Raw genomic sequence first — 12,678 nt, forward strand, 5'->3', positions numbered from 1 at the left:
TAAGATAATCTTTAGATACACAGTTAAACCAGTAAAATAATCTTTAGATACACAGTTAAACCAGTAAGATAATTTTTAGATACACAGTTAAACCAGTAAAATAATCTCAAGTCTTCAATACTTGGAATTTATATTGTCTTGTGTCTGTTTGTAACAAAACTTTTCCAACTTCCCAATGCCTGATTACTATGAAATTTTTAGGGGTTCTTGGGTATGCCACAAAGGAATACTAAAATCTCTTGCTTTACGATTTTCTCATTTTTAAAAGTTTCACAGTCATTTCAGTTTTCCCCTTTGCTACTACTGCTGAAGAATAACATGTGCACACAGTCCCTGTAAAGCAAATGAAATAAATGCTGTGCCTGATGTGGGTACCTTTGTTAATCTACCTAACCCGTGTTAAACTTAAACATTAAAATGGAAGCATTAATTTTTAGATATAATAGTTATTTTTTTCTTTATTAGGTCCGAAAAATTGTTGAAGAAACAATGAAAAACATTCACCCAATCTACAACATTAAGGTATTGTATGTGTGCATGTTATTTACAGTTTTAAAAGTTGTCTTTTGTTTTATCTCTGTTTGTCCGTGTTTTTTGACAGAAAATCTTCAGCTTAGCACATTTCGTGAAGTTTGTAAATTGGAAGGAACCAATATTTTACCCCATTGTCTTTTGTAAACAAGATTCATATTTCATGTACTGTTTTTGTTACTTTTTAAAGTTTCAATGTAGCTGTTTTTTTTAGAGCAGTATAATTTTAGTTTAAAATATTGTGTTACAGTTGAGCTAGAGTCATGAAGATTAGGTATGAACAGTTTTAATGTAATACATCCAGATACAGAACTGGTAAAATAATCTTTAGATGCAGTTAAACTGGTAAGATGAGTTGGTTGTGAACAAAAGTGCTAGTAACCTGTAATAAGTAATTAGTTATAGATTGAAATGCTACTTTCCTTAACATCACACAGTATGATGATTATTGAATTCCATGAATCTTTAGTTAGTTTAATGTCAAAATTGTTGTTTAAGTATAGAATATAACACCTGTCATAGTGCTTGTTTTGTTTTTTAGGCCCTAATGATTAAGCGAGAATTGGCGAAAGACCCAAAGTTAAAAAATGAAAATTGGGAACGATTTCTTCCCAAATTCAAAAGTAAAAATATCAGCAAAAGGAAACAACCAAAGAAAAGGAGAAACAAGGGTGAATATACTCCTTTCCCTCCTCCTCAGCCAGAAAGCAAGGTAAAAAGTAACTTTTTAGGTCATAATTTCATTCTTCACCTTCTTTTGATGTTTCTTAAAATTCAAGTTTAAAATCCTTTAGGAATATTGAAACCAGTTGTGCCAAGTATATCTATATATATGAATACCCAGGCAAATAGCTGTAAGAATCTGTTTTCAAAAATGATTTGTGTTCTTATTTTAATGTCATTTAAACTTGGGTGTATTAACGTAAAAATAAGCTTGCAGTAAGAAGTACTACATCAAATTTGTGTGTTAATTAAATCTTATATTTTAATGTGATACCTCAGTCTTTAAGTTTCTTTTTTCTTTATGGTCATATTGTATCAGAGTAAACCAAAACTACTCTAGGTTAATGTATACTATGAGTTAAACATTGTATGATAAATTCATTTGTATTTTATAAATCTGATGGGCATGATCTAGTGTTTACAAAAATACACTCTGTCTTCGGGGATTATAGACATGCTATATTATAAGATTGTCAGTAAATTCTCACTATTGATTTAGGCAAGAGTAGCTCAAAAGTTGACGATGGATTCTGTTGACTGGCTGTATTCCCTGTAATCTGTCAATTCAAAATTATGGATGGCTTTGTGCAGATTGTCTTGATTGAGTTTTACATGAAAATTCTAAAACAAACAAAGATATTTATGTGTATTTTTTATCTGTTGAGAAGTAACTTAGCTACATTATTGATTTATTTTTAGTTTTACTGACAAGTGTTAACTATAATACTATATACAAAATTTTCAGGTTGATAAGGAACTGGCTACTGGTGAATATTTTCTGAAAGAAACAGAAAGAAAAGCTAAAAAACTTAAAGAAAAACAAGTAAGTAATTTAACTTTCAACGTTACCAATTATTTTTTTTCCTTTTTGTCTGTAATCTTTAAAGGCATGTATTTCTTCTTCATTTTGTTGAAATGTAAATATTTTTTTATCAAGTTAAATTGTAAGATTTGTATTCAAAATTAACTTTTTTCATTGTAATACCTTTCACTGGAAACTTAAATGATAATAAATCCTTGTACTTGGAACATGTATCTTGTTGTAGGAGCAAAAAGCTAATGCTGAGATAAAGAGACAAGAAAAAAGAAGTCAGTCATTCATTGCTCCAGATGAACCTGTCCACAAGAAGAAACAACATCAGAATGGTACGTAAATTTCAAGCTTAAAGGAACAATTTTTAAATCTTTTAAAACATGACTTGCAAAATTTTTCATTTAAACTTACTTTAATGCTAGATTTTTTTAAGAGATGTGACTGTTATCATTTTTTATTTACTATATTATTTTTTACAATCTAACATTTTTTGCTGAACTGAAGGATAAGCTAATAAACTGCTTTTCAAACTAAAATAAGCATGAAATATTTTTTTAAATATTGATTGTTGTTTTTTCTTATAGAATCAGATGTAGATATCAATAGACTGAAAAAGAAATTGAAGTACTCTCAGGTAAATAAACGTCTATTATGCAGCATAGCAACAAAACGCTAAAGAAAAACTATCCAGAGAATTTTATTTGTCTCATTTCTTTTAGTCCTTATAAATCTATTACATTTCATAAACTAACAAGAATATAAATTATGATTGTTAGTGTTAATGTGCTGTTCTTCTTTTTGAGCAATACAAACTTTGATGAGTTGAAAATTTACTACCAGACAAAATTTATTCACCAAGATGTCATTTAATTTTTAATCGGAACCTGATATAAAGTATATAAAATACAAGAGGTAATCTACTATAGCCCATGTAACAATATTTAAAGTTAGTCCTAGCAGTTCTAAGGAAAAATGTAGAGCAAATTAAATAATTATGTACAGTTGTTTCAAACATCATCTAGGGCAGCATTTCCCAAACTTTTGTCATCCATAACCCCCTTTATTTAATAAATATGGTTTCTTGCATGCTCCTTTTTTTGTTTAATGAGAGACAGAGTGAGTAAGTGATGAAATATAATACAAGGTTGTACATTAAAATGTTATATGTGTTGTAGTAATTACTTCTTATTTTCGTTAATAAAGAATATATTAAAATGCTTAATTTTGCATTGTTGACTCTACCCTAATTGCTCGTGTTCCCCCAAGAGATCATTTCTGGGGGTGTACACTTTGGGAAACACTGATCTAGGGTAGTAAAGTGTCTTTATATCATTTTCATTAATCCTGTATTTTTTGTAACTGTACAGTTTCTTTTATATCTAGATACAAGAAACTACCTCCTATTTTCATGCAAATCAGGTTTTTTTGTTTGTTTTTGATGTAATTAAAGGAATTTAAACTATTTGAAAAAGCAACTGGAAAGTTAGAATCACGTAATATTCATTATAGTTTTTAGTTGTCTATTATTAAAATAAAGTATTTAATGATCAAAAAAATTAAAACAAATTCAGGAAATATTATAAATGTGTTAGATAATTTATTTATATAAATATTCAGCTTTATTTTTTAAGTTAAAATTTTTTTCTTGAGAGAAACAACTCACAGCTATCTTATATTTTGAGATGATGGGTTCTGATCTTTGTTTCTAAAGAGTAAGACATGTTTTAAAGTCATCAGGCAACTTGAATCTTTGTTTACAAACAGTAAGACATGTTCTAAAGTCATTGGGTAACTTGAAGCTTTATTTCCAAGCAATAAAACATGTTTTAAAGTCATTGGGTAAATAGATTATTGCAATCAAAATTTTTCATAATTTTTTAGCAGAATGTATTATTTACCATTTTTTTCACATCATTAAATCCAGATTTTTTTGTCATATTGTATAGAAACAAGGCTTTAGACAAACAGTGAAGCCCTCTACTCCTGGTACTAAGGAAGCTAAAAAGGACAAGAAAAAGAAAAAAGAGAAATAATGCCAATTGGATTGTGCAAGTTTTACAGTTTATAGTATTTCAGAAGACTGGCTTGTAAATAAATTTTTATTAACATGATTATATTTGTGGTTGTATTTATCTTCTAAAAATATCACTTCTAAAATAATCTTTTGAATTATTTAAAAACTGTAAACTATAATAAAATCTTTTCCAGCTGTATTAATAGATTATAGTTGGTTAGATACAAAGAAGAGAGTTATTTATTATTTAGGTTTGTAATTTTAATAATATTTGGTACTGTGTTCTCAATAATAGTGTCTAGAAAAGAATATAGTATCAGACAGTGATAATGTTGTACAATGAGTATCAACATTCTTCAGTTGGTAAGCTAACTTCCTGAGTTTAACCATTTACACATTAGGCTTTGAAGTTTGGAACATCCTTTGTTATTTTTTTGGTTGGTAAGCTCGAAGCTACACGATGGGCTGACTGTGCTGTGTCCAACCATGGTTTTTAGCAGTGTGAGGCCACTGACTTACTGCTGAGCCACTGAGGGGGCAAGAAAAATATTAGAGATGCATTAATTTCATTACGGTGTAGATGTGAAGCCAGAGCTGTAACAGGGTGGCAAAATGGCTTGCCATGGCACTCACAAGGGGACAGAATTGGGAGCTAAATTGCCTGGTTACGGGTTGTGTGAGGACTTACTTGCCTGTTATTCATGATATGATTAAGTACGTAATTTTTGGAGTTTTTATTAAAATGGCATCTTTAGTGCAAGTGAGCTGTAATCACTTGATTATTTCAGATATTTATATCATAGTTTGATATGAAGAATTAGTAGGAAATGATGATAAAGTCTCTTAGTTATGATAATCTTGTATCTCATAAAGTTTGAAAAGGAAATGGATTTTCAAGCAACTTATAAAATGCCACTAATTTCAGTAGTACTCTATAAGGGGATACTGTAAAAATGACCCTCTAACAGTGAAGATTCAAATAAACAAATGCAAGAGTACACATTCATAATGATAAGTAAAAACTAAAGAAAAGTAAAGAGAGAAAACATGTGAAGATATGCTTTTTACTTTAAGAATGGACAGACTAATGAAAAGAAAATTAATCATTAAAATACAGGAAAGGAAAAGAAAAAACACAAATAAAATGCTTTGACATTGATATACATATTAAATATCTACAACAATAATTTAGAGTTGCCAACTCTCTAGATAGAGGCAGTCTAATAATAAATACACTGAATATATATATATAATGGAACAGAGGAAATTCCACAAAAAACCTTAAAATCAAATCCATCTTTAAAAAAAAGACAAATATTATCCAAACACAAGTCCTTAACTTTAAAGAAAATCCTTCAAGCAAAACAAAGATACAAAATAAACAAATCAAACCAGAGTTTGGCTATCTCTTGCTAGAGACATACATATTAGTCAGTGAAGAGATGGCATGTAAGATCTACAACGTATATATAAAAATAATAGATGTTAAGTCTTTGCTCTTATATATCTATATACAGTAGAAAAGGAAATACATACATACATACACCATACCAAATTCTCCTACTGTTTACACAACATATATATATGATTTAACATTCAGTTGATACAGTATGTACACTCACCTCAAAGGGTGGTCAAGACTTTGCTCCACCATATCCATGGCAATGGAGTTTGCAATATCACCTTCCATTTAGCCACCATGAATGTTATGGAGTTAGCACGGCACCTCTTCAGGTCTCGTTCAGAATTGGCAAGTTTGTCCCGCATCTCCAGACCTCCCTCTTGTATATCAATGGAGTGGTGGCCCTTCACCACAGCTGATTTTCTCAGTTGTAGTGGGCCTAGGCTTCTGTCCATTCACTAGCTATCTTTTCACGATGGAACTTCAATACTAGGATCTGGTCTTGTAGGAAGGTCCACTCTTGGCCACTTCAGGGGTGTCTCCTGTAGCTCCTTTGCCAGTGGAACCTCAGCAATAACAGTATTATAAGTCATGCAGTTTCACTCACTGATTTCAGTCCTGGAAGTAGAGACTCCTTCAGGGACTGGTGGACAAGCTGTCTGGCTTGCTGGTGCTGCTGTTGGTCTAGACACCATGGTCTTTCCCTGCTTGGCTGTCTTACTGTGGCCTACCTTGCTTCAAACTTCTCTGGGCTCGGAAGGTCACCGTACTCTTCTTTCAGCTTTCACTTCCACAGTTGGCACTAATCTAGCTGGAGGTTTGATCTACTTAGAGTTGATGGCTTTGTTTCTGATGAATCCAAGCTATGATGTCCTCAGACTTCTCAGCAGCATCAGAGCAGTTCTTAGCTATTCATCTATTAGTTTGTTTACCATCAGGGAGAGCCTAACATGCTCAATCACCATGGCCTTGTGCCCCGTCACTTTACAAGGAGTCCTGGGTATTATGTAGAAGTGGGAAGACTACAAAAATTGATGAATAATTCATTTTTTCAGTCAGATCCAATAAAGTAAAATTGGAAAGGAAAAATGAAGTTCTGGAAGGGCAGGACGAAGTTTAAAGTTGAGGAGCAAGAGATTGAATAAAACAGTAATTTGACCTTAGATACTGAAAGCTTAATTTCAAATTTAAAGGTTGTCTGAGTTCTAATTGGTCAAATGTTCAGTCAACTGTGTAGGTCAAAGGAAGTCATAACACTTGTTTACAACAATGAATGAGGCACTGATCAAACAACATGTCCACAGGCTTAAGGCATATGCATGTCTGTCCTCTCTCGTAAAATTTGTGGCTGAGAAACTTGAGAACTTCCCAATCCCCTACCCTCCACAGGTCTCCATTTGACCAGCTACCTATGGCCATACTAACCACTGCCACCCCCACAAGTCAACTGGAATATGCACACCACACTATGACCCAGCCATTTCTCTAACCTACCATCTGGTTGTCATGTGGACAATGCCTGTGTCCAAAAGGAAGGAATGAGGGTCGAGACTTTTAGGATCCTACACTGTCGAGCTGACTTGGGTCAGGCATGTCAACCACACCTTTAACCATTAGGCCCTGACCAAAGCTTTCATTATCTTCTCTTGTTATGATGTCTAAGTCAATATTTGTGAATTTCATGTACTAACAACAAATCTTCTATTTCACAGATAGCTTAATCAAATTAAAATATCTTTACAGTATGCTTCTGAAGAACAACAGGTCAAACTGTGTTTTATCTCTCCTGCCAGAGTATGAATCCTTGCTTTCCTTGTCTTTTCCTTTAAAAATTCACAAACTATTGAATGTCTCAATGTTGAAATTGAAACATTCTCTCATTAATGAAAGTCTAAAATACATTATATTTTCATATAAAATCTTTCAGGTTATTTTATCATAGTTAACCTCCAATTTATTAATTCTTTCTCTCTGTGCTCTCTGACTTCTCATTTTCTTCACCTCTTCTTATAGTGAGTTATTACCGTTCTTTGTGTGTGTTTGCTTCATTTTTGTCATTTGATTAAAATGTCTATGAAGGACTCTGTGTAATGTTTCCAATGTGCTTGTGCTATCATACATGCACATTTGTTTACATATGCGTATTGCCATATATTTGTGCCACTATTAAACTTTGTCGAGTACTCTAGTAGCTTATACAGCCTGCTTCCAGCTAATGCATGGACAACTTCAGTAACATTCAGGTTATCTGCCAAAGCTACGTCCAATAGCAATGGTGATACTATCAAGGGGCTGTCAATCTATTTCAGGCTTCACAAAATAATCACTTCTGGATTAAAAATCAATTTACCAAGACTAAAATCCATGTTGTCACTACTGTACTCTGATACATGCTCAGAAAAAGCTGGACTCCCTTATTCACCATAGATACAGCATATTTCTCATGAATATGAATGTAAAATTCAGGGAATGCTGGCTGATATACACTGCAGAGTCCTCACTATTCCACTAGATTTCTTTGGAGTGATTTCCTTGAAATATCTGCAAATGATCCATACCAGAAAAGTCACTCTGTGGCAAGAGGTTGTAATACCCTTTTGGTCAGCAAATTTTCAACTACTTGACCATCCTAGCTTTAAGATTGAATAGGCAAATATTTCAAGGAAATCACTCCAAAGAAATCTAGTTGTCAAATGTAAACCATAGCTTCTCTCTGACTTTTCTACCCTTTTTTTGGAGAATAAGAAATGCCAATTTCTTTCAATTATCTGGTTCCTGACCTGATGATCATGCTATCTGCGAACATCACCCAATCAATCTTCATCCATACTAATTGGGAGGCCGAAGTTGGCATTTCCACCACTAGTCAGGGCTGACAGCAGCTTCCAGTTCCAGCGGCCTCTCATTTGGCTCCTTAAGTATCACCAAATAGCATCTTCACTGTTGGACTACTTGCAGTGATTGAAGCCAGAATCCTCATTTTCTCCTAACTTACTATTCTCCTTTCTAGGCTCCTGGTGAAGCCAGTGCATCAAGGGATCATCTGGGACATATGGACACAGTTGATACACACCACACATTTTGGTATGTTTCATGTACACTATTTTTATGGTGTTCCCCTTTCAAAAAATATTTTTATTGTGCCTGTCCACATTAAATTGATAAGTGAACTGAAAATATCTGCCTCAAGCTATGTATCATTTTATGACTCAATTTATTCTTATATGGGGCCCAACATTCTTAGCTGAATTGTTGACACAGCAACTTGAATATTGTCTCTATCTGCAGACAAGAATGCTGTTTTGTTTTGATTGCTGTCAGCACAGAAAACATTGACTCGCACAGGTATGTTGATGAGAATAGTAAAAGCATGTCCAACAGTTTTTTTGACAGCTCCGGGTATTCTTTGAAATCTAGCATCCAGAAGTTCCTAAGAAATTTTGACTTGAATTCTGCCAGAAGAGTTTTATCACTGGATAATTCTATGAGTTTTTCTTGAGCTGCCATTAAATTAATTCCGGATCCAGTCATGTTTTTCTGTTTATTCTTGAAATTTATCTGCAAATTGACAGTGCAGTTTTACGAGAAGAATAGAAACAACATCAAAAATAATTCTTATTTAACTCATTTTCTTCCAAGAATTCACTAAACCAAGGAAACGCTTCACTGTGTTCCATTCTCAAACTTTTTTCACAGCACAAGTGTTTTGCAAAAAGCAGGCACTTTGTCACTCAGCTGCACACTATTGTTATTCTATCCTTAAAGTGACAAGTTAAGGTGGTTGAGTTTATCAAAAATATCAGCTAGATAGCACGGTACTAGAATGCACCGCTAGTGTGGTGTTATAATCTAACAAAAAATACGAAATTCATGGAACTGAATATCTTCCCGCAAGACAACCAGCAAGTCTGTATGCAGTAGGAGCTTGTACATGGATAACATTTCTCCGAAATGAATGAGAAACAGCTGCTGTTTACAGCACTCTGAACATCTTACAGCACTTTGTTTGCTTTGGGCTGCAACTTCTTGGAAGCTGGTGCTTCCCCGTGTGTATGATACAATATATAAATACTGGGGAAATAGCACTTTCTTTGCCTCTGAATATATATTTATTATATATAAACGCAGCTGTCTCGCCAGTGTATACCCCAACAAAATAAAAACTGCTTTTGGTGAAAAACTCGTGAAGAAAAGAAAATATGGCATCCACTGAAGCTCTCTCAGTGCTTGACAAAACAAACTCGTCACACACACTTCCTCTTCGTAATAGAAGCCAAGTTACATTTGCAACATCTGTGGTTTCATCAAGTTGTGTAGTGAATTTCAGACTGTATTGGATGTGTATAATCAATTACATTTTTATGTCGGCAATGATTACATCTGGACACTTTGCAGCAGTGTTCTGTGATAAAGTGATAGCATGGATGTGTATAATCAATTACATTTTTATGTCGGCAATGATTACATCTGGACACTTTGCAGCAGTGTTCTGTGATAAAGTGATAGCATGGATGTGTATAATCAATTACATTTTTATGTCGGCAATGATTACATCTGGACACTTTGCAGCAGTGTTGTGTGATAAAGTGATAGGCATAATTTCACATTTCTATAGTAACAGAAGAACTAATGTATCTTCTATATAACGTGGCTTCGTGCTTTACCCAATCAAATAAGACGCTTCTAAAGAAGCTTTCAAAGCTTTTTATGAAACAGTGACCTGCTTTTCAAGCAAAAATGGTTTTGTCTTTTCAGTTGATTAACTTCTCGCTTGAAGAACTTGATAGTTTTACCCTTAGCTCAGGGTGTGTGGTTTCCAAATGCCTTGTAGGTTTATTTGGTTTCATGCTGTAATTAGTTAAAATCTATGAACAAATAAGGCATTGCGGTTGTTCCCCTTAACAACTCTGTAAGTGAAATAATTCTTCTTGTACGCACTTTAGTTTTTGGTTTGATGTTCAGTTTACAGACAGAAGCGAAATGCTCGGTCCAGCTACAAACCCATCAGTTTGTTGTTATTTATAATCATCATCATTTAATGATTTCTTCTGTTTTTCCTACTATTGAGCCAGGAGATCGTTTTTAGTCGATATGTAAAACACTTATCCATTTGACAAACTAGTAAATGTACACTAATGTCCAAAACTTGGAACTAACAAGCTGACAAATGTATACAAAAAAAATCTCATTATATCTCGAGTATCCAATCAGGAGTTACGTTACTTTTGACATGGAATGTAGCCATGATTACAGGCCATATCATTGGTTTGTAAACATTATAATATGACAGTTATGGTTTAACGTATCTAATGCATTTCTGCATCCTGATTAAGGGAGAAATTTTTAAATCTCACACTTTTGATGTGTAAACAACATATATTTCCTGCTGAATTAATCAGATCTCTTCTTTAGCTAGCGGCAAAAAATTACAAACCCGCAAAGATAAAATAATAGTTTAATTAGGTAAGTGGGGCAGATTAAGTGTTAATGGAACAGGTTTAGGGACAACTGATCAGAATCACCTGTTAATTCGGATTCACATATGAAATAGGGCAAAACAATTGGTAACTACCTTGTTTTATAATTTACAGATTTCAAATTATTGCCAGTAAACAGCGAGGTACAGTGTTTTGTGACAGCCAACAATCACTACCCAAAAAATGTATTAGATTTCCTATGCAAGGAGTGAGAAGGCGTTTACTTGTTTGCACAAAACAATTTTGTATATGAGAAGTTAATTTCTCGTTCAAAAGTAAAAAGAAGGATGATGAAATACGACAAATAAATACACAACATTTCAGCTGTCTAGCTCCTCTTTCAGTTTACCTTTACTTGATCCTTTGGCAGCCTGCACACTGACACAACTCCTCACTCATACCTATTTGTGCATGTACTGTACATATCATTTGCCTTCCTGAGTCACTGCATCAGCCTTTCTTTATCTCAGCCACTCTTGGGGGGGGGGGCATTGGGGAACTTCCTCTCGTGGTAGAGAACTGTACATCACGTACACGGGGAGTGACACGACCTGTCTGAACATGAGCAGGTTCAGCAAACAGATCATTGATCCCTGTTCTGTTGCTCTGCATGCCATAATTAAGTATGGCAAGTGTTTGTCCCAGTCGATTCCATCACACTAAACAAACTACCAAACATCCACTTAGTAGTTTGTACTTACCATTCTGCCAAACCATCAGATTTGGATAATAACGTGAACTACTTGTCTTCACCACTTTTAACACCTTATACAATTGGTGTTGAACTTAGCCTCCTATCTATACAGATCCCATTCAATACTTTGAATAATGCTATCTAGCTTTCAGCTAATGAGGCTATGATAGTCTGTGCAGCATGTTGGGTAAATTATAAACTCTGGCCCACTTCAAGAAGTAACCAATGGCCATGATATGTGGCAATAGCCTCTTGGAGTCATTTATGAGTGTACCATTTCTCAGTCTGAAATGTGGGGTGCTCTGACAGTGCTGCAGCTTTAGAGTAAGAGATATTCCAGACTTAACATCAGGACTGGAAAGTACTAAGGTGTGATACGTACTTGCACTAACATTCTATGGTGTTTTTTTCTGTCCACAAAATAGTCAAAACGTTTAGCACTGGGATGAACACTGTACAGTATGTGACACCCAAAGGAAGAACTGGCTGAGACAAGATAAACTTCAACAGAAACTTGGTGGTTCTCCTTTACAGAGAATAGCTCTGGATATCACTGGTCTACCCCTGGAGCCCATACAAGTGCCACAGGCTACATGCATCTATGCAATGTTCTTCCACTATTGCTAGACAGGGCTTGTCCTTGCTGCACCACAAGGACCATCCATGCTTGGTCAAGTTCCTACAGATGCTCATTCTGGAGCTCCTGAAGCATTAACTTTGACATCTATTCTTCAGTGTAGTCATCTAACTGGTGGTTTGTAGTATCTATGGCTGATACAGTGGTAGTTTAAACTCCCATATGTTGTGCAGGATTAAGACATTCCACAAATGGGCAAGGTCTCACTTTGTGGTGGGATAATTCTTCTGTGTTTCGGGCCTGAGCAATGGCTTGTGAACAAGTCATATTCTTGCAATGTTATTATATTAGGTCGTCAAGAAATTAATGTCGCTTTTTTTAGATGAAAAAACCCGAGAACTTGTATATCAAAACAAAACATTTATTAAATGAAATAGTCTCCATTC

The 12,678-nt window shown here is 34.3% G+C and overlaps 1 protein-coding gene across 1 annotated transcript in view; it reads left to right on the top strand.

Moving 5' to 3' along the window:
* Positions 1–4,190, top strand: part of LOC106467033 (KRR1 small subunit processome component homolog) — a 26,362-nt gene extending 22,172 nt beyond the window's left edge. The window contains exons 6-11 of the mRNA XM_013927342.2: positions 466–522; positions 1,073–1,243; positions 2,000–2,077; positions 2,301–2,400; positions 2,653–2,702; positions 4,015–4,190. Of these exons, the coding sequence (XP_013782796.1) occupies positions 466–522; positions 1,073–1,243; positions 2,000–2,077; positions 2,301–2,400; positions 2,653–2,702; positions 4,015–4,101 (543 nt within the window). The 3' untranslated portion in view covers positions 4,102–4,190. The remainder of the gene's footprint in view (positions 1–465; positions 523–1,072; positions 1,244–1,999; positions 2,078–2,300; positions 2,401–2,652; positions 2,703–4,014) is intronic.
* Positions 4,191–12,678: the final 8,488 nt, after the last annotated feature.

This window comes from Limulus polyphemus, unplaced genomic scaffold, assembly GCF_000517525.1.
Source record: "Limulus polyphemus unplaced genomic scaffold, Limulus_polyphemus-2.1.2 Scaffold2466, whole genome shotgun sequence".
Taxonomy (NCBI): Eukaryota; Metazoa; Arthropoda; class Merostomata; order Xiphosura; family Limulidae; genus Limulus; species Limulus polyphemus.